General features: G+C 38.1%; 1 protein-coding gene across 2 annotated transcripts in view; it reads left to right on the plus strand.

The window, feature by feature from the left end:
- The window catches only part of lama4 (laminin, alpha 4), a 63,832-nt gene that overhangs the window by 14,598 nt on the left and 25,806 nt on the right, over positions 1-23,428 (plus strand). For both annotated transcript variants that reach the window (XM_077553491.1, XM_077553490.1), the window contains exons 5-21: positions 2,797-3,011; positions 4,764-4,864; positions 6,398-6,578; positions 8,146-8,229; positions 8,697-8,848; positions 8,954-9,064; positions 9,282-9,393; positions 10,264-10,428; positions 10,624-10,817; positions 12,289-12,405; positions 17,872-18,020; positions 18,842-18,983; positions 19,068-19,161; positions 19,234-19,350; positions 19,742-19,927; positions 20,532-20,671; positions 20,958-21,122. In XM_077553491.1, coding sequence (XP_077409617.1) covers positions 2,797-3,011; positions 4,764-4,864; positions 6,398-6,578; positions 8,146-8,229; positions 8,697-8,848; positions 8,954-9,064; positions 9,282-9,393; positions 10,264-10,428; positions 10,624-10,817; positions 12,289-12,405; positions 17,872-18,020; positions 18,842-18,983; positions 19,068-19,161; positions 19,234-19,350; positions 19,742-19,927; positions 20,532-20,671; positions 20,958-21,122 — 2,425 coding nt within the window. The remainder of the gene's footprint in view (positions 1-2,796; positions 3,012-4,763; positions 4,865-6,397; positions 6,579-8,145; positions 8,230-8,696; positions 8,849-8,953; positions 9,065-9,281; positions 9,394-10,263; positions 10,429-10,623; positions 10,818-12,288; positions 12,406-17,871; positions 18,021-18,841; positions 18,984-19,067; positions 19,162-19,233; positions 19,351-19,741; positions 19,928-20,531; positions 20,672-20,957; positions 21,123-23,428) is intronic.

The following is a 23,428-nucleotide window of genomic DNA, read 5'->3' on the forward strand; positions in this document are numbered from 1 at the left end:
GGTATTTGCCTTTTTAGCCCAGTAGCGTCAAATTGTTTTTTTGTACCTTCAACAGTCAATAAAGCCTTTCACTTGTGGTCTAATCTGATTTTAAACATCTAAATTAACTTTTTGTTGATGGTGTTTTTGCCTCTTTTATACAGCTAGTCCAAAGATTGAATATTCCTAAATCACACCGTTTTAGATATTTGCAAATTAGAAGCTTTGTAAAGAGTGTCATACCACTTTTCCCAAATGAACCTCCTACAACAGTTATCGATGATTTTATGTCTTTAGATCCAACAGAGAAAGGGGATATCAAGCGCATTCTTAATCTAATTTCTAATATGGTACCTCCGTCCTTATCTAGAATTAAAGAGTTGTGGGAACATGATCTTCAAGCACCACTTGGGAATAGACTGTGGTCCAAGGTTTTGGGTAGGGTACATAACTCATCTATGTGCGCACGTCTTGCTCTGATTCAATTTAAATTATTTTAGTGCACTGGGTACACTATTCCAAGGTAAGATTGATTGTCCAGGATCTTTCCAGAAATTAGCCCTTTGTGTGATAGGTGTACAGTAAGATGGAAGATACAACACTGATCCATATGTTCTGGTTATGTCCAAGTTTAGAAACATTTTGGAAGGGTATTTTTGAAGCCCTCTCCCTGGTGTTCGGGGTTGGAATTACTCCTGATTCCAAATAAAAATATTTGGAGTTATACCGGAAGGTCTGTGGCTGCCTACTTGGTGGTGTAGGGTCGTTGCTTTTACTACCCTTTTGGCGCGAAGTTTGGTTCTTTTGAAGTGGAAGGAGGCTGCCCCACCCACAACTTCGCACTGGATAAGGGACGTGCTGACGAACCTCAGGCTCGAGAAAATCGGATATACTCTTCGTGGTTCCGAAAAGAAATTTTATAATGCATGGGGACCTTTTCTTTAATTTTTTGATAACACCGCCACACGATTGCAGGAATGACATATGCACTGTCATATCGCTAATACAGCTATGGTGGATGGGCTGGCAACGGTACAGTCGCTTTTCATGCTGCTCCTACTTGGTAGTACATCTGACTTTGTATTGTATTCTATACTATCTAGACTATACTGTAACCATTATGTATTGGGAGTGATGGCACAGAAGAACCTTCTATAGACGTTTATGATTAGACTTGTACTTTATGGTGAGTGGTGTTGGATAGCTTTGAGTGAAACGGGGTTTGTTTGTTTTTTTTCAGTTGGGGGAGAGGGGGTGGGGTCTGTTTTGTATTCTTGTGAAACCAATAAAAATACATTTGAAAGAAAGTGTTATTAGAGATTGTAGGTTGTTTATATTCATTGCTGTTATATACAAAAGCATATTATTGTGCTTTTTTTTCGTATGAGATCTTTTTTTTTTACAATACTGTGACCTTTTCTCATATCGCCAACCTCCCCACAATATCGTGATAATTATCGTATCGTGACCTTCATATCATGATAATATTGTATTGTGATGTTTGGATATCGTTACGTCCCTATATATATATATATATATATATATATATATATATATATATATATATATATTGTAAAATAATGTTAAATATTCATGCCTTCATGTAAATTAACAGTTAATGCTTGATTAAGAATAACAAACTGAAATTTAACAATATAAAATAGTATTTTCTGTCAAACGGTGGAGATAGGCACCACATTTCTTCACAACTTGCCACTATCCCATCAGCATCTTATTGATAATTGTGGGCTTATGTTTCTGTTTTGATCATATTACTTATTTATTAATCGAGTGGGAAGTGTGAACAGAGACATCTAAGAACAAATCTTGTTTTCATTTAAATTAAATAAAGACGGCAAACTTTTTGACTCATTATTAAAATCATTATTTTCAATTTAAAAATTGCAAGTTGTTTTTAATTCAAAATAATAAAATAAAATATCTTTCTTAATTAAGCAATTAATAAAAATATATATTTTTAAATAATTTCTAAAATAAAGGAAATGTTTTTGTTTGACATATGTATTATATGTAATTATTAATGTTGTAATGGCAAAACTCAACATTTATCATGTAGATTGTTTATATATACAGTATATATAGAGATATTAGAAATGTCAAATGATTATTTTTTAAATCAGATTAATCACATCTTAGAATTTTGATTAATCATGATAAATCACTTAATAAAAAAGGCTTTTTTAATCAATATTTTTTTCACGCCAAATTTGGAGAGCACCGGTTATGTGGTAATTCTTTTGACATTTAATATTATGAGCACGTCTTCAACATTTTTTTATCCACTGCACACGCTCATCCTCCTCTTTTTCTAATCAGTTAATCACTTGGATCATTTAAAGTTAAAAAAAAAAATACCCCAATATTTTGACATGAACAAATATTCGAAATGTAATACGCAAACATTTATTAAATGCTTTACTTTAATGCGTGTAACTATGTTTATTGCTCAAACACAAGCTGTGCTACCTTAAACGTAGCCATCCGCTGTCACGCTAAAGGATAATCTATGGTCAAAGTTACTAGTGTGATTAATCTGCGTTAATTCATGATTAATGCGATAATTTTTTGTTATTAATTAATCAGTTAATGCTTTAACTTTGACAGCACTAATATATATATATATATATATATATATATACAGACTGTGCAACAAACCTTAATGCTTTTGTTTTTTTATATGTTCATAACAGTTTGGATAGTAAGAGAGCAAAACAACAACAAAACAAAACAGACCTGAATCTAAACCAAAAGTTAACTTTTTGCTTCATTGTAATAACTGCATTTATCTCTATCCAGGTGTGCCCCGGGTTACTATGGCATACCGATGACAATTGGTGGCTCCTGCAAGCGATGTGACTGTAATGACAACTCTGACCCAAACCTGATCTTTAATTGGTGCCACAATGTGACGGGCCATTGCCAGCACTGCTGGGGAAACACTGCCGGGCCGAATTGTGAGAGGTGTGCGCAGGGTTTCTACGGTGATGCCATCGGTGCCAAGAACTGCAGAGGTTCGGAGGCCATTGTGAATGTGAACACAGTGATTTAAATTCATGATGGTCACATAATAGACCTAAGTGAAGGTAGAACTGTTTGGGACACTCTAATGGATTTAAACAGTTGCTCTGGTTAAAAGCTGCACAGAGTTCTTTTTAACACAAAATTACAATTATAAACCCCAATTCCAATGAAGTGGGTGTGCTGTGTAAAATGTAAATAAAAACAGATTACGAAGATTTGCAAATCCTTTTCAATCTATATTCAAATGAATACCTTCCAAAAACAACAATATATTTAATGTTTAAACTGACTTTTTTTTTCTTCAAATATTCACAAATTTTGAATTTTATTCTTGCAACACGTTCCAAAAATGCTGGGACATGTTTTCTTTTTTTTTTTAACATCACTCAATAAAGCGTTTGGGAATTGAGGGGACATTAATTGTTGAAGTTTTGTAATGGAAGTTCCGATTCTTGCTTGCTGTACAATTTCAGTTGCTCATCAGTTTCCATTTGCTCACTGATGAGATTTGCGTTTCATAATTCACAAGTTAACACATTTTTAATGGGAGCGAGGTCAGCAAGACTGACAAGCACTTGCACTCTTTTACTGCAAAGCCACGCTGTTTGTAACGTGCAGAATTGGCATTGTCTTGCTGAAATAAGCAGGAACATCCCTGAAAAATATGTTGTTCTGATGACAGCATATGTTGCTCCAAAAAACAAAGCCATGGGCACTAACACCGAAACACCACTGAAGCTGGCTTTTAAACTTTGCTTCGATAACAATCCTGTCCTGGTCTTTCCTCTGTGGCCTGGACGGCACTATGTGCATATATTCCAGAAACCATTTGAAATGTGGACTAGAAGGTGACACTGGAGTGGATTTTCGCTCCCGTCCCATCCCACTTCCACAGCAAAAATCCCATCTTGTCCCAGTCGTGGACAATAGTAAAAAAAAAAAAAAAAAACAATCCTGTCACTTCCCATTCCCTGTGAAAACGACTCCCATCCCGCTCCCATTCAGAATTACTCCCACTCCGGTACCGCTCCCATTATGGAGGTCAACTGCATCATTTAGAGAAAAAAAAAACAGTGTATGGAAAGAAAAACACAAATGGTTGCACAAGTGTGCATCTGTCTAAGGTTTTTTTCCCGAACGGATATTTAATTAAAGGTAAAATTCACTCCCATCCCGCCACAATCCCGCGGGAATTCCGGGACCCATGGGATTCCCGAAAAAATATCAGGCTCTAATGTGGACTCATCAGACCACAGCACAACTTTCCAGTTCCATCACAGATTAGCATGGGCCCAGATAAGCTGGCGACGTTTCTGGGTGTTGTTGACATATGACTTTTGCTTTGTGGTAGAGTTTTAAATCGCATTTGTAGATGTAGCGATACGTACAAAGATTTCTCAGAATTCTTTGAATCTTTTTATGATATTATGGACCAAAGATGTTGAAAACCCTCTCTCCGTGTGAACATTATTATATATTGTCTTTGTAGTGTATTCAATTGAACATAGGTTGAAAAGGATTTGCAAAACATTGTAATATATTTTTTTAAAGTTTTGCACAATGTCCCAAATTCATTGAGCAAATTTTTTTGTATTATCAACATAAATATGTCACAAACACAAGGTTTTAATGAAGTGAAGCTTCTCTTTTGAGGCGGACCAGTTCCAAAAATAAACTTTTCACAATGCCTGTGATGTAATGTGACCTCTAACACGATGGTGTGCATCCTTTGTCTATCCCAGAGTGTGAGTGCAATAAATGTGGCACATCCTCATGTGATGACAGGACGGGAGTGTGTCACTGTAAACCAGGCGTCACCGGCCGACTCTGTGACCGCTGTGAGGTAAGACAAACCTGGACCAGCTGGTATTTGGTACATCAAGGTAAATAATATTATTTCTGGAGTTAATTGGAAAAACATATTTGCATTAATAGTATAAGTACATAATTCGATTTGACAAAATTCCCACTGAGGATGTGACTGTTGAAAAATAAGATATTTTCAGAAGGTTGACAGGAAGACATGACATACCACCAAGCCCAAGTCAGGGCACTACCAAGGCATCCGGCGGAGGTGTGGGTGGAATGCTCAACCTTCACTAGTCGCAGCTAACCACTGCTCCCGGGGCAGAGGCCTCAGAGGAACACTAAGAGTCTAAAAATAATAAAACCCATTAAAAACATAAAATAGATAAATAATAGGTAACATTGAGATATAAGTAGATACAGAAACATATATAGAAAAGTAATTTAATTTCCACTAAAAGCTAAATAAAAAAAGGTCTTGAGTTTGCTCTTAAAAATATGAACGTTCCCTGCGGCACTGAGGTCCTCTAGCAGACTGTTTCTGAGGCGAGGGTCGTCGTACGGAAAGGACGATTTGCCATGTGTATTTGTCCTGACTTTGGGAATGACTAGTAGCCGGAGCAGTGCAGGGACCATGAGAGCTCATACGGTCTAAGAAATTCTGAAAGATAAGGACCACTCGGGCATCTATTAAGGATGCCTCTTGGATGACTCTGTGTTGAGGTGTTCCCATCTCATTGGGAGGAGGCCAGATGGATAACTCGCTGGCCACGCTGGAGAGGATGCCTCCATGGTGAAATGTTCCAGGCACATTCCACTGGGAAGAGGCCAAAGGGATGACCCAAGACATGATACAGAGACTAATGGACTATGCCTCAGTTGTCTTAAATTCACGATGAGGCATGAAGGTTGAGTTTCAAAGAGGTTTCATGGACTTGCTAAATTAAGGAACCAATGATGCGTCTGATGTTTCCACTGATTTTGCAGAAATCTTTTAGCTGCGTGTGACAGTGACAAGAAACATAAAAATGGTCATGTACCAGTAAACTGAGCAGCATTCAGAATTTATTTTAGTTTTTATTTAGTTGTTTTTTCTTTAAATATAAATATTTTTTAGACCTGTTTAATTTGGGGCAGTTTTTAATACTGAAATTATTTAATTACACTGATTGACTGATATTATGGGGTCACTTAAGACTCAGTCAATAATTATTTTTGTGTTCCGTGAATTGCTAGCCTGTTCACCATCTTGTTAAATGTGAAGATTTATATAAAGCCCATACGATAAATGTTATTGTGACGATCACACTGTATCAATGAAGTTACTATCAAATAAATGACATCATACACTATGATGTCATTTATTTGACAGTAACCTGTTCAAATGTAAGTGGATTTCATTTAGCTACAGAACACTAATCAAAGCAGCAATCGAACCAACTTCAGTATATATATTTGAATAGGCTGAGGACATTATACTGGAAAGGTAAAAATGGTTAAGAGCCTCTGGTGTAAAATACCCAAAACCGGTTTGTAGGTTCTAACATTGCTTTTTGTACTTGTAATCCAGGAGGGTTACTCGGGTTTCTCCAGCTGCCAAGGCTGTCAGAGATGTGAATGCAGGCCAGCTTCTCTTCGTCCCACTTGCCATTCTCTCACTCACAGCTGTCTGTGTCGCCCGGGTGCCGGAGGTCGTTACTGTGAGAGGTGCCTCCCAGGCTTTTGGGACTATAGCCCCTCTGGCTGTAAGAGTAAGTTGTCCATATATGATACAGTGTGCAATTGTTCTCGAGTTCTCTTGATGAAACAGTCTTTCAACATCTGCCTCGAGTCTATCACATGGAGGAAATGTTTCTTCTGAACAACGTGCACCCAAGTACAACCAGATACAATAAATACATTTCCAAAGATGTGAGGTTTTCTGAAAAAAATTAAAATAAATTAGGGCCCGAGCAGTCACCACTTCAAGGTCCCTATTTGTATCTGTAGATTTTTTTTTCCCCTTTGAAAGAAATTGTATTTTTGAGGACCTAAACGTGTACGAAAATTCCTCAAACTTTGCACACTTGTCAGGCCTGGTGAAAATTTTTCGATTTTAAGTTTGTCATAAAATTTTTTAACAAAATGGCTCAGTAGCACGCCTGAAAAATTAACAAAGGGCATGGCAATTACAGTGCCGCAAATTTTGGTGATTCACCTTGACAATAAAAGCTGCTGTAACGTGACCAAGAAGTTCCTATCTTCTCAAAATTTCACATATGACAGTACAGGCCTGAAGACATCTACAAACTTATTTTTCGTCAGAGTGACGTATTTTTTTCTTAGATGTTTTTCTTCTAGTGGGTTAACCCCAATATTAGCTTGGGATAGCAAGGCTTTCATGATGTTGAAACGTGAACTTTTCGTGAAATTATGTTGCTGTGACAATGCATTGTTCGCCCCCCAAAAAATGCTGATTTTGGAGGGTCTTAACATGGACGAAAACTTATGAAACTTATATTTTAATAGTTTATTGTGAGATTTTTCAAAAATAGCTCAGTAACACCGCCAACAAATTTTCAACAAAGCATCCCCCTGTTGTATGTTTAATTTAAGATCTACAAAACTCAGGATTCAGGTGAAACAACCCAAAACCTACAAAAAAGTATTTTGGAACCATATGCTAAACCCAATTGCAAGTCCGCCATTTTGGATTTACTTTCAAATTTTGCCCCATTTTTGGTCTATTATCGAGGTTACATTTTAAAGAAGTCCTCGCACAGATTTTATCCAATTGACTTGAATCTGTGGGTGTTTCATCTAAAGATGCTCCCGATGAATAGTCAAAGCAAAACTTTTTACTTCGCCGCATGGTGTTGCTGTGGCTACGCGCTGTTTGCCAAGAAAAAGTATGCTGATATCGGTGGTCTAAACATTTGAATACACATCAGGACTGACACAAAAGAAAAAACTCATGTGTAAAGGTATATTGTGACATTCCCCCCCCCCCGAAAAAATCACATTCCAACCTCAATGTGCAAGTACCCCAAAATGGCCCGTGCTGCGAGGAGTCCCTTTATAGTTAATTGTAGCTGCAGTTTTAAATTATTCTCTCTGGTATCTCTACAATTCTGCTATTCTGCCAATACACAGCTAAAGTATTAGCACAGTAATGCTAATGTATAGCAACAACACACCATGCAGCTGGAAGCAAATTTTATGGATCCTTGTTTTCCCCCATCTGTAACAGCTGTACAAAATTTACCGGCCTTCAAGCCAAAGGCTGTAAAGCTGTACAGTATACAGTAATATGGAATGTATGTTTATGTTGTTTTACAGGGTGTGACTGTGAGAGCAGTCATTGTGATATGCAAACAGGAGAGTGCCTGCCAGAGCCTGCAACAGTTAACCTGTGCAATATCAGTAAGATGAGTTAACTACAGCAGCAAATAAACAACATACACAGTTCTGATCCTTCTTTGCAAGCATGTTCGAACGTAAAAATTTTGTATTTTTTCTTAAAATGCCACAGGGTTGAGCATGTGCATTCCCAGTAGTGTTATGACATTCTGATTATAATGTTTAAAAAAAGAAGAAGAAGCTTTTCTTTTCTTTTTTTAATCTGCGTATGCGCAAATCAAGACCCAGTGGCGTTATGGGATAAAATGTTAAGTTTTTAGCATTTAGCCTATAAGTATGTTTGAACGTAGCCTACCTGCAAATACGTTGTATTCTTGCAAATACGTATTTTTACTTGCAAGTACGATGTATATGACATAATACGATGTACAGTATTTGCAAGTTATGGACTTGTTTAAACATATTTTCCTCCAAATTGGCAGTTCCAAGCTTTTGTAGATCCTAATCAAACTCATCTAAATTCGGTGCAGGTTGCGATGAATGCATCTGGCATGTTATCGGAGATCTGCGGTTGTCCAACAAAACACTGGACCATCTGAGGGTTGGAGTGTTGAACATCTCTACTGGGGCTGCTGTTAATGACAGAGTCAAATATTATAACTACACTGCTCAACATCTGCAGGTACATACACAGTTACAGAACTATAAAAGCCAAAGTAAGAAATAATATGCTGGTGACATTTTGAATAGCTCACATTAGTCAACTGTATTTCTTTGTGTGTTTCAGAATCAGTTTAATGCCTGGAGAAACAAACTGTCTGAAATAAAAACAGAGACTGCGGGGGTGGAAGACTCCACACAGGATGTCGCATCATACATAAGAAAGCTTAGCGAATTGGTCAGTTGAGTTATATTTGAATATAATCAGAAGTGTTAAGGTTAAAAGGTTAACTTAGTATGCAATGCCTAATGTGATTGTGATTGCTTTGCTTTTTTGTTGTTGTTTTGTTTTAACTCACGCTTCAATTAGATTTCAAAGCTTGCATGATTGCATGGACTGTTTGGTTTTCAACATGGAAATTATTGCAAATTCAAGATTATGTTTAAATTCATAGGAAAGCACCGTGAAGAGTATGGGGAGCCACCTTGATGAGCATACACTGCAAACGTTGACGCGAGCTGAGCATTTCAGCAAAAACCTCACTGATCTCAACATGCGCATTGAAGGTACCATATCTCTGGACTGAAGTGCAACAAATGCGAACATAGCGCTTGCATTTCAAATTAAAATGAAAATTTATGAAATGTTAATTGCTTTCCAGAGCAGTATAGCAGTGCATGTGGATCACATCTAGGCTCCAACTTTCCCGTGACTTTTAGGTGGTTCAACCAGACCTTGATCCAATTATTATTAATTTCATTTTAAGTCATAAATTTGGCTTTGTGTTTATATCCCCCATGTGTGTCTGTGAACTCCACACAGCACCTAGGCCTGATGAGACAGTGGCTCGTGTCTAGAATTTTTACCCAAACCAGGATCAAGATATTTGTCACTATTGTGCATCTCAAACCGACAGATATTGTAGCTGGTCTTAGGTGGATGCCATTCAATGGCCTTGTTGCAATGGTCCATATACTGGAGGTGCTTGACTAATCTATATGGACTTAGGCGGTGGCAGGTACTGTAAACAAAGGAAAACATTGTTTCATAAAATTTTAATTATACAGACCCAAACAAAACAAGGATGAGATAAGAATAGAATAAAGACAGGGAAACTAGGATGTGATTAACAACAGACAGACACTGAGAAAACACAGCTGTGTAGAAGATAACAGGAAATTAGTGTCTCACACAGCTTGCACATGGCATTATACTAAAAAAAAAAAAAAAAATCGATATACTCTAATGTAAAATGTAATTTATTTTTTCCTAAAGTAAACACTTATTTGTGGAAACCGTTTTTTGGCTTCACTTTTAAAATGTTGGATAATTTGTATGCAACTTGCTTGATCGCTTAACATTTTGCCCCCTCAAGGCTTGGGCTTACTGTAACCCTGCAGAAGATAAAACGCTGGTTATTTTGTTATTGTCTCCAGAAATGATCCATGAATGGGAGTTGTACAGTGTTTACCAGGAAGCGGACCCCGAGGTGGTCAGGAGAAACACAGATGAAGCGATAAGCATTGTGAACAACATGAGGAATCTTGAGTTGTCCACACAGGGGCCAATAACCATTGAAGAGTCAACAGAAGCTCATGACTGTAAGTACATTTAGTTAATAACCCCCCACAAATATAAAGCTGAAATGTAAAGACATACATACATTTATATTTTTTAATTAAACAATTTCAAACCAATTATTAAAATTGCAATATTCTATAAAGGAATATACAGTACATATATATATCAATGAACTATAGAGTGTAATACATTCCTCACCCTGGCTGTATTTACAGTGCTAAGGCGTATTCGTCAGTTGGAGAAGAAGTCACTGATTACACATGGTCATCTCAGCCCACTCAAGTTGGCTTTGTCCCGCTTCACAAGCAAGCTGTCTGATGCTCAGTCCTTCCTCCAGAATGCAACCAGTACAATTAAGGAGACACGGGATAGGAACAGCGGCAATGTCCTCAAATTCCAGAGGAATGAGGTAATTTCCCAAGACCTTCAGAGTCAAGTGAACTTTTCTTTTCTTGTATCTGTTCCAGCTTTTTCTGTTCCCTGAGTATTCATTTCATATGTGTATGTGTATACACTTAGTTCACCCTTTTTATTAGTGCATACTTTGTACTTTGTACCCTTTGCCAGCATATCCCTTCAAACTCACAAAGCTACAGACAATTTTAATGTATTCCATAGGGATGTAATGTAAAAGAATAGATAAGCATATATTTTACTTCACATTGGTGAGTTTTTATACCTCTCAAAGGATTTGAAGAGGGTTATGGGTTATATAATTTTTATGCTTACATTTATTTGCCGAGATCCCCTCTTAAAAAAAAAAATCTTACAAATAGTTTACATTGTACCCTCACTCACAGCATGAGCATTACACATGCACACCGCCCAGATTCCATTTATTGAAATCAGCTCACAAGTGACCAATGCAACAAAACAGTCCCCTGTGTGGCATTTCATACCTACAAACCACTCTCCAAAAGTGTCAAATTATTTTATACTCAGCGTGGTTTGGTCATGCCTGGAGAGTGAGGAACAAGAATGACATAACAGAAAGAGTAACTGTTGGTGTGTTACCTTGTTGGATGCTAACGCAATACACCACACGTCTAAAATATGCTTGGTAAACAACAAGTGTTATATCATGAGGTCAATTTTTTTTAACTACTTGTTGTTATACTGCACAGCATATTATGTGTTATAATTGTTCCCTGCTATTGATAAAATTCAAACTTTGCAAGTGTTTCAAATATGAGAATGTTGTGCCAAACTTTAAAGTGCATCTGCCTTGATGCCATGTAAGAAAAGCCCATCCATCCATCCATCCATTTCCTAGCGCTTACCCAAGGTCGCGTCAAGGGGACAGCAGCTTTAGTAGGGAAGCCCAGACTTCCCTCTCCCCAACCATTTCATCCAACTCCACTGGGGGGATCCCAAGGCGTTCCCAGGCCAGCCGAGAGACAGTCTCTCCAGCATGTTCTGGGTTGTCCCCAGGGCCTCCTTCCAGTGGGACATGCCCAGAACACCTCAGCTGGCTCCTCTAAACGTGGAACAGCAGCGGCTCGACTCTTATTTTCTCCTGAATGACCGAGCTTCTCACCCTATAAGGAAAGTCATTTCAGCCTCTTGTATCTGGGATCTTGTTTTTTCAGTCACGACCCACAGCTCGTGAGCATAGGTGAGGGTAGGAACGTAGATCGACCTGTAATTGTGATTAAGAGCTATACAGATAAATTTGACTTGACAGATTCTTCAGTTGATCCATCGCATGATTAACATTTGGTTTAGGACGCACTGTAATGTACCAGTGCCTTTGAGGTCTGCCATTTTCAATTCTCCTAAAAATGTAATTTCTTCATCAGATCAACAAAGAAAACTATTTGTAGTTCCACTTCTTGATGTTTAAGTGTTCCCATGTTTTTTTGTCTGTGTTTCACTTTCAGGCAACGCAGCAGAAGATGGAAGCAGAGTTTGCAGCTATTCATAATATTACAGACAAAGCCAAAGACATAATTTCTAAATCACAAGTGAATGTGGCTGAGGTGGATACGTTGGTCGAGGTATGACCGTTTTGTTTTTATTACACAACACTAACTAAGTTTTTATACATATGCAAATGCTAAAATTTTGCTTTGCAAAGTAGCCACCTGCCTAAACTTGACAACTGCCCAAGGATGGATAAAAAATGCAGACAAACAAATATAGAACAATCAAGTAGGATTCATTATTTATAACAAGAGGCAGAGCACACAAATGTGAAGCACAAAAAGAAACACAAAAAGGTCTTCACAAAGAAACAATATATCAATTATATATATATATATATATATATATATATATATACATATATACTGTATATATATATATATATATATATATATATATATATATATATATATATATATATATTGTCCATAGAGAACATCATGAATAAATAAACAAAAGTACATATGTATGGATTGTTCTGATGTCACTGAACATTTTGAGTGGTGGAAAGTAAAAAAAATATTCATAAATGACAGTTATCACACTTACAAAGAGTATCCAAATTTGGGACAAAATACCTTAGGTGTCGTAAACATTTTTTTATCGACCCAAGGGCTAGGTGGCGCTATATTTATAGCTGACTATTGTCATAGAGATACCTTCAGTCCGTGACTATAAACATACAAGCGAAGTTTGGGATTTTACGAGCATGTACCAGGGAGTTATTACGTATTTTATCTTTCATAGCGAAGGAAATATGAAGCACAAAATATGATGCCCCGACCCTGTCATATAGTATTTAGAAAACTGATTTTTTTTTTCCTTCTTGGTGGCCCAGGTCTTGACATGGTCCAGGCCAAGATTGAAGTCAATTGGCTCAAACGTGTAGGAGAAATGAGCAAGAGTATGCCTCCTGTAAATGTTAAAAAATTGGCAAAAATCGTACATTAAAAAATTCGCACCTCACTTCCTGTTCATTTAAGCATTTGGGTCCAAGAGACTTTTTTGTAGGTCTTGGGCTCCCTCAAATACCACAATTTTTTGGGAGATCTTGCTTAAAAGTTCAACCAGGGCTGCTTCGTAAAAAAAATTCTAGGGGGCGCTAGTGAGTAATTTTTGTAAAAATCGCACAATACATGATAAAATATTGCTCATTTTGCCAGGCCAGATGTGTGTGCCAAGTTTCATGAGTTTCTGTGCATGTTTAGGCCCTCAAAATTGGCGTTGTTTTCCTGGCGAACAGTACCTTGCCACGCCCACAGCGATTCACAAAAACTCACAGACTTCGTGTTATGACATTATGAAGGCCTAAACACTCTTCTGAGAAAATATGAGGTAGATCCAGTTAACGTGGTTGAGAAAAAAGTTTTAAAAAAAAGTAGAAATTTAAAATTGCCAGTAGGTGGCGCTATCAGTACGAATAAATATAAATTTGTAGATGTTTTCAGACCTGGACTCTCATGAAATATGTGAAATTTTGATAAAATAAAATAATCTGGGTCAAGTTAACGCAGCTTTTATTGTCACGGTGAATCATCAGACTTCACAGCACCTTAACGGCCATGCCTTTTTGCGAAAAATTACAATATTCGGTGTTGGGCATGATCAAAATCTTAAGACTTTTTGGACAAAATTTCAACTGGATCCTTCAAACGTACTCGGGACAATAGATAAAAATGAAAAGTATGACATTTCTTGTCACCAATTTCATCTATTAAGATGCATGAGAAGTTTGTACAGCGGTGTTATTAAGCATTTAGTCTTTTTTGATGAAGGTAATATCAAAGGCAAAATTTGAGGCCCCGCTCCTGTCATATAGTATTTCAAAAAGTCAAGATTTTTTTCCCAGTTGTTGTAACAGGTCTTGAGATGATACATACCAAGTTAGAAGTACATCGGATGAAAACTGTTGGCAAATGGGCAAAAAGAATGACCACAGTGAATGTGCAAAAATTGGCCAAAATTGGACATTCAAAAATTCATAGCTCACTTCCTGTACATTTTAGGATATGGCTTTCACTGACTTTTTTGTGTGTCTCGGGACGCTTCACATGCCTGCCAATTTTTGTAGCCCTCAGTCAAACGTGCCGGGATTGGTGCATATTTTATGTTTATATGTTGTTATGGCAACTTCACAATATCACATTTTTCGCCAAGCCCGAGGAGTGTGCAAAATTTGGTGAGTTTTCGTAAATGTTTTAAGTCCCCAAAAATTAGATTGTTTACAAAGAAGAAGAATACTGCAGCGGTAGCTGCTCGGACCCTAATAATGCATTGGACTTATCTAGCGCTTTTCTAGACACTCAAAGACGCTTTACAACGGAATGGATACATATTCACGCACTCACACTCTGGTGGCAGTAAACTACTTTAGTAGCCACAGCTGCCCTAGAGCAGGCTGACAGAAGCATGGCTGCCAGTGTGCGCCTATGGCTCCTCCAACCACCACCACCAAACATTCAAACCATTCATACACCAGTGTGATTAGCACTGGAGGCAATGTGTGTGAAGTGTCTTGCCCAAGGACACATGATTTGGGGAGAGCAGGGATTGAACAGCCGACCTTCTGGTTACTGAACGGCCATCTCTACACCATGAGCCACGGCCACCACTGCGGCCCTGAATATCTCAACACAGGGGGCCACGCACATCAAGATTTTATCATCAATCTCAAAACGAAGTCTTCTGAAGTGGAAATCTTGCATGGTCACAAAAACAAAGAAGAACAGGCACTATGGGAACGTTACTTGAGTATTTCTGAAAAAGACTGGAGCAGGAAGTATTGCTTTGGAAAATACTTCTTGTCACCCGGGGGCCGGGTAACACACTTTTATACAGAAATCAATATCAGGTTAGAAATGTTTGTTTCTGTTTAGGGTTGTTTTCTTGTTGCTCAAACAGGGCTTCTTTCATTAGCTACATTTCCTTCCATGTCACAGTTCATGGAGTCATTGACTGATGTCGGCTTTCCCCACACGCATGAAGGTTTTTGGTTGTAATATAGTACCGTTTGTGTTGTTTTTGTTTTTCTTAATTGTTGGCCTGGCCCGTTTTGGACCCTATTATCGGGACAAATACTCACTAAAATACATAATATTACAAGACATACAGTAAGATTGTCTGGCATTTGATGCCCTTATTGGAAAAGGGCAAAATTGGAACAAAAACAGCGCGATTGGCTTTACGTTTGTACTTGGCGTAAATACCTGACAACACAAACTGCTGTCAGGTGTAGCAAGAATACGGAAAGAAGGAAAATAATGTCACCAGAAGACAGAAAGACAGAACGTGACACCAGCATGAGCATTTTCCCAAATGTGTTAGCATTTTCAGTCAAAATGAAACTCTCGGTCTTTGGCTTGCGATATCAATAGTTTTATGCCAGTTCACTCGACAAGGAACTCAAGTTGTAGTTAGCAATGATGATGACCACACAGGTAGAAGTCTTTACAAAAGAAGAGAAACCCAGGAAAGAAAGAATACTCACTGTAGGTCCAGAATCAATGCTGTGCAATACAACAAGCTCTGTTCTTGGAAAATCCCACTTCATTTGATTAGACAATCCAGAGGCACAAGTTAACATGTGTTTGGGGACAGTGCTTAAAATTGCCAAGGAAACAAAGAACAATACATTTATACCGCATCTACCGGCTGGGAGGACCTTAGGAGCTCACATGTTCTCTAGCACCCTTGTGTTTGGGAGATTACCAATTAGTCTCTAATAAAGGATATTGAGAACTGAGATTACAGAGTAAAGATTGATGTGTTGAAAAGCAACTGATTCCTAACATTAGCGTAATCATTAAGTCACTAATGTAAATAATTATACATTAAAGAACTGAAAGGAAAAATGACTATTTAGTTTGAATATGGTGATGAAAGGAATTGTGGGAGTATTCAAATCATCTTAATCGTGGCGGCCGTGGCTCAGGGTGAAGAGACGGTCGTGCAGTAAATAGAAATTTGGCTATTCAATCCCCGCTCTCCCCAATTCATGTGTCGTTGTGTCTTTTGGCAAGGCACTTAACACACATTGCCTCCAGTGCTTATCACACTAGTGTATGGAAGGTGCGAATGTTTGGTGGTGGTTGGAGGGGCCGTAGGCGCACACTGGCAGCCACGCTTCCATCAGCCTGCCCCAGGGCAGCTGTGGCTATTTAAGTAGCTTACTGCCACCACAGTGTGAATTTGTGAGTGCATGACTAATGTATCCTGACACAACGAGGAAGGGAGGACCCAGGCGCAGGGCCTCAACGGCAGCAGTTTATTCACAAACTCAAAATCACCTCTAGCAGAGGGGAAAAAAACGCTGAACAAAAGGCCAAGCCTGTGGCTCAAGAGCTGTGTGAACGCTTCCATCCACGGGTTGTGACACTTCAGCACTTGGAGGTGGCTGATGCTGTCTATTTATTAGGTGGGTAATTGGAGACAGGTGGAACCAATCAGGAACTGGAACTGAGCCTGGCAGGAGGAATGGCAAGTGACCTGGAGTGAGAGTGGTGGTTAGTTCTTTCAAAATAAAACCAGAAATGGATGAACCAAAATAAGAGCAGCACAGGCCTGCTTACTGCGGCATGACATATCCATTCCATTGTAAAGCGTCTTTTAATGTCTAGAAAAGCGCTATATAAATCCGATGCATTATTATTAAAATTGAATCAGTCAATGTTGACAAAAATAAGGTTATCAAGCTAAATTTATGAAGTTATGCCAACTTGAATTTTGTTTTCAGCTTACCAACAGTGAACAGTTTATATGACGTGCTAAATTAAGTTGATGTAGCTACCAATATTATTATTTGATCAACTCATAAAATACAGTTAGCAAGAAAGTTGATCTAAATCAATTAATTACATTTAACTTGCATTTATGTATTAAATAAAGTGGTGATAACAGATCCACCGAGTTAGTTATTAGAGCGAAACTTTCCCCTTTCACTATACCCCTTTTGATATTCTTTCAAAATAAATGTTAATACAATGTCAAAGAATTTTACCATTTAGGACATTACAGTAAATGTAGTTATTTACAATATTAAAAAAAACATTAGTCAAATAAAAAATAATTAATCGTATAATTACACATCTTTACTATAAATTTCTCAGAAATGTTTTAATGTTTTTCTCATTATTATTATTATTATTATTATTATTGTTATTATTTTAGAGTTTTAAAGTTGCATTTTTACAGTGTATTCCCTAAAATAACAGACAAATATTTGTGAAAGTAAGATTCATTTGTGAACATATTTTAACAGTAAATATATGTATTCTTTCTGTGTTTTTTGGTAAAAGAACAGAAATATTGTGTTTTCACAGTTGCAGTGATTTCATGTTATTTTACATTCAGCATACTGTATAAGATCACAATCTATTTTTGAAAATTAAATGACATTTTAAAAATATAGAAAAATCATATATATATATAATATAGGAAAAATCAATTAAAATAAACATATAAATTCTATTATTTTAGTTGGTTTTTTTTACAGTGTAATAATGAGTGCTTGCATGTGTGTTTCTCTTTGCTTTTGTGAACAGAATATAACACAGTACCATGCTGCAATTGATGGTGCCAGCCAAAAGCTGATAGAGAAGATGGGACAGCTCTCATCTGCTGATACAGAATTGGTTGGAAGGGCGGATGAGCATGCTGAAGAGCTTGAACAACAAGCCACCAAACTGGAGGAGTAAGAAAAGTATCTTAATAGAGCATTAATGGAGCCTCTTGTATCATGCATCACGCACATATTCACAATACAGTACACTCATTGTAAGTATTCCTCACAAGGCTTTTTTGGGCAATACAGTTACAACTGCAAGACAATTGGGTGGTGTGATTTCCTGGGGCTACTGCTCCGTTCCACTGCCCTGCCTATTCTCTAGTTCTAAGCATGACACACACTCATGGGGTTGGATGGGAATGGGCCTCATATATGAGGTCAATTGAGCTTTGACGTTGTACTGTACCATCTTGTACCAAATGTATCCATAAATCTATTCTTTGGGGGTCATCTCATTCATCTGGTTCCAATCTGGGGAAAGCTACAGGTTAGCTGAGCAAGCCCTTACCGAGCCATCACCTGTCCTCCAATTTTGATGCACTACGATGGTTTGGCACACATACTGTAATTAGATAAGTGACTTGAGCTATAGTATACTTTTATATCGCTAAGACATTTCTAAAGACCATTAGACCGGTTCTACATTGGTAGATACCTTTTTTGGGGGGGCCAAAAGCTGAAGTTTTAGTTGAGTGACCCCTAAGGTCTGTACGGGGGATCTTGCACAGGACACATATTCAAGCCAGGACCTCCCCTTCACATATAGCATGTCTCCTGGGGTCTGGCCTCTTCTGGTCAGAGGTGGCTGGTAGCCCTCCCTTCTTCATTCTTGGGTCCTGTCTGTCTGCTTGGGTGGGGAAAGCAGACCAACCAGGATCTCTGAGGTTGAGGGTGTCCTCTAGACTGGGTAATAACACTAAAACATATGCTTTTCTTATTTGTTCCAGGGACCTGCGAGAGAGTGATACCAATGGCTTTGTGCAAAAGGCCATAAGTGCTGCCAATGTCTACACTAATATAGTGAAATACATCAACAATGCCAATATCACGTCACTCACGACCTTAAACTTATCCCACACGGCAAATGATGTAAGTTCACAGAATACTTGGCAAGTATATTTGGTATTTCCGTCAACATTAAGTTACTTTGTCCTTTTTTGGTCCATGCTTCAGTCGGTCACTGGGATCAAGACGCAGCTTGATGATCTAGTGGTCAAATGTGACAATGTTTTCAAGGAGTCTGTTTCATTGCATTCCGAACAAATAGGTAAGCAACACTGGTTATGCCAACATTGTTGCGTACAATGATTATCCCACATTTATAGTATTCTGATTCCAGAAGTGGAAGCCGAGGTGGCTGACAAGTTGAAATATATTGAAGGGACAAAAAAGACCTTGGATAAAAACTCCAAAAGACTTGAAGAAATGGTGCAGGATATTTATGAACTTCAGACAGGTAGAAGACAGTCCAGTACTTGTCTAGATATGTTGTTTTGGGATGCTGTCGGGCCTTGTTTTTTTTTCTTTTTCCGTGCAAATATATATTTACAGTTTTACACAATCCAAATTAGATGTCACACACCTGTAAGATGAGGTGCTAAATGACCATTGGTTGGATTAAAATTGTTATCGCTACCTGTGTGTATTTTGTTTTCTCAGTACATGGGCTAAGCAAAACAAATGAATAAATGCAGAAAACGTAAGCTTTTAATTGTATTATCAATATGAATTATTATCCATCTTTTTTAATTGAAGTCTTCAGATGTATCTCTTTTAATAAGTCAAAGGTAATGCTCTAAACCTGGACTCATAAATTACTTAATCACAGCTTCTCTAACCCTTTCTAGCCAGAACTAACCAGCGACTGGAGTATACACTCAAGGTGGCTGAGGGAACTCTTAACCGCTCAGCAGCAGTCCTTGAGACAATTACGCCGATCAGTTACAAAGTAGAGGAATGGGCCGACAATCTAATTAAAAACAAATACTCTACAGCTGCCTACGAGCAAGCCATTGACTCTGCAAAGGAATCAGGTATGTGATCTTATACACTGTTGTCCTTCAAGAAACTCTTCATTTACTAGTAGATTTTTGTGTGCGTCAGTTATTCATCTAATCCCAAACTGTCATGTTTGCGTTCTGTTTTTCCTTGTTTGTCTCCCTTGATCTTGTTAAGTGTAATCCTGCCCTTCCTCGTGTCAACCAAACCTGCCCTCAGCCACTTGTGTCTTGCCCCAGGTGTGTCTTGAGTCGTTGTGTGTGTATTTAGTCTTCTGTCTCCCCTCTGTCTGCGTCGATTCATCGTCGTTTTCCTCCCGTCATGCTGCCAGTTTTTTTTGCCTTGTTGTCCTCCCCACATTTTGTTTCATTGTCATTTGGAGTCCGCTTTTGTTTTGTATAATTAAATTCCTTTTTTTCTTTACATCACCTCCTTGACCTGCTTCCCTATGTTTGGGTCCTCCACTAAACTTTACCTCCTGACACAAACAAAGGATTGCCTACTTTTAGTCTCTGATAATTGATGTACTCGCTAAAAATATTGTCAATTTATAATAAGAAAATGGACATTATTTTTGAAAAACATCAATAAATTAAATGATAGCCATTACTTACGTATTAAGTGTTTTATACTTTACAGTGGATCACCTCAATTTTGTCGTTCCTGAACTTTTGGATAAACTGAAGGTGGTTGAGCAGAAGAAGCCCGTTAATAATATAACCGTCAATGTTATGAGAATCAGAGAACTCATAGCCCAGGCCAGAAGTGTGGCAAAGAAGGTTAGTTCTCACACAACATATTTAAATCTAGCTTCAGCTATGTCCCAAATATAACAAAATTTAACACACGTGCTTCCATATAAAGCAGCCTTTCATATATTTTCTCATTGTCATTGGAATTGAATTTAATGACACCACTAAAATTCTTAACTGTATTGTATTCACACTAGAAATTATAAATAACAATATTTTGAAACATGATCTTATTTCAAAAGACTACATGGATGTATAGTATGCAGACACTAAAAATGCAATGTCATTTTGCAATATATATTTTCCGCTCTAGGTTCAAGTGTCCATGAAGTTCAATGGTCAGTCTTCAGTGGAGATTCACACTGATACTAACCTGGAAGACCTGAAGGCGGTGACATCCATCAGCTTATATATGAAAGTTGACCCAGACAAGGATCCTATTGAGGACCGTTTCATTTTATACCTAGGAGACAGAAACGTAAGGATATTCCCATACTATTGTGATTTGATAACAGTGGATGCACAAAGGGAATAGCTCCAAGAAATGCTTGTTACTAAAATCAACAATATGGCGTCTAAAATCGTGTCTTATTGTGATTTGCAGCATCTAGGTGTATATTACCTGCAACAGTTTGGATACACCTTCCAATTAAATAGCATGAGATTGTGTTTGACTAACATGTATTTGTCCATCCAGCCAGCCAGACAGACAGACAGCATGTTAAGTAGGGTATCCCAGACTTCCCTCTCTCTTCATCCAGCTCTAATGGCCGGGTGGATCTCGAGATCAATCCCAGGCCAGCTGGGAGACTTAGTCTTTCAAGCATGTGGTTGAACATCCTGAGACAAACTGTTGCTGAGGGTAGGAATGTAGATTGACTGGTAAATTGAGAAGGGAGCTTACCTCAGAGTCCCCATTGAAGAGGTCTTCAAAGTATTCTCCCCAACAACTCACAATGTTGAGGTCAGAATCACTCTGTCCCTACTTTATAGTGTTTATGGTGAACTTTCCCCCTCCTGAAATGCTGGATGGTGGACCCGAATTTCCTCAAAGCTGCTTGGAAGTTATTCTGACTGGCCTTTCTGAACTTCTTCCACACAATTTTTTTTGCCTCAGTGCCCAACAAAGTTGAATTCCGCTTGGCTTGCTAGTATCCATCAATTTCCTCTTGAGTCCCACTAGACAAATTGACCCGATAAATCTCTTTCTTCAGCTTAACAGCATCCATCACTGCTGTTGTCCTGCATTGGATTTGAGGATTTCCACCACTAAATGCACCGACCACCTTAAGCTCGAATCTCTCTGGGCGGCAAAAGCTCGCAAGGGTGTGCACACATAGTAAATGTTATTTATTTTTTTCCTGAGGGTTCGTTCATGTCAGAAATTTCTTGGCCTGGCCAAGAAATGTTAAAAAATTCTTAGTAACAAGAACACAGTAAATTATGTAGAGTAAATCTGACTCTATTTAGAGTGGGACCAAATTGACTCTGTTTTAGAGTAATATTTACACTTTGAAGAGAGTAAAATAAAGGATTAAAAAAAATAAATAAATGAAAGTCACTGAAGGGTTGAGGAACAACCTCACAAACTTCAGCTTGGGAGACAGCCGATCTACTCCCTGAGCCTACGCAGTTCCTGCTCTTTATTATGGGACTGCTGAAAGCAGCACATATTACTCTCCACCCTAGAAAATCCCCAGATTTTTCCGCAAAAATGGGTCCCGTACCGTAGATCGCACTGGGACAAATGAGTTATCAAACGATGCGGCTCGATCTGACTCGGTGCGGCATTACTTTTCTAGGAATTCCGACATTACCATGGCGACGCAATTCCCAAAAAACTCCCAAAAAAGTCCCATAGGAAATGAATGGAGAAAGGGGGAACAAATTACAGATAAAGCACCTTTTTCCAAGACGCGCATACGTTAACCGACCGAGATGAATTTTAGCTCATTTTGTAGCAATTTTTCCCATCTTTAGCTCAGTGTCGAAATTTATTTTAAGGAATGAAAGCTCTCCCCCCTGTGCGGGTTCAAAGACAGTGAGTGAAATAGCCTTCTATTACACTCTGTGGAGCAATTAGGCTCTGGCAGTAACCAAAAAAATCGATTTCCAAAAGTCAAAAGTTTCACTTCAACTCGTCACAATGGCCACAATCTTTGCTCACTAGACATCAAATTCTCACATTTTGTAGTGACAAGTCTCTTCTTTCAGACAAACTAACTTTTATTTGGCTAAGGTGTCATTTAGTACCTTTATTTTCACTTTAAGCAAGGAGAAGTCGGACTAACTCGCCTATCTTTTCCATGTTAAATTCGCCTCCTTTTTCCACTTCATTTTGGATAAATCATAAGTTTTCAACCTGCTCTCATTTGGCCATTTTTCATCCGATTAAAAAAGTGAGAACATGCTCGCGTTTCCCAAACCCTTGCCGTTCTAACGAGCCATTTCTTGAATCTGCATCTTGAACCGTTAAGTCGTGAGAGGCTTTTGTTCGAGGTGTGCGTCTTTCACACAATATCAATGGAATGTGGGTGCGTGACGTCTCCAAGACAAATGTGTGTGCGTGAAAGTGCATGTTTCTTAAAGGGACAGTGAGATACTTTTAGTTGATGTTGATTATGGTTAACTTCCACATTTCTTGACCGATTCCAGTCATTTAAATTTTAAACTGTTCAGCTCATTTACATTTTTTAAAATACATTTTCAGGGACAGTGAGATACTTTTAGTTGATGTTGATTATGGTTAACTTCCACATTTCTTGACCGATTTTAGTCGTTTGA

Source organism: Vanacampus margaritifer, chromosome 19 (assembly GCF_051991255.1).
Source record: "Vanacampus margaritifer isolate UIUO_Vmar chromosome 19, RoL_Vmar_1.0, whole genome shotgun sequence".
NCBI lineage: Eukaryota > Metazoa > Chordata > Actinopteri > Syngnathiformes > Syngnathidae > Vanacampus > Vanacampus margaritifer.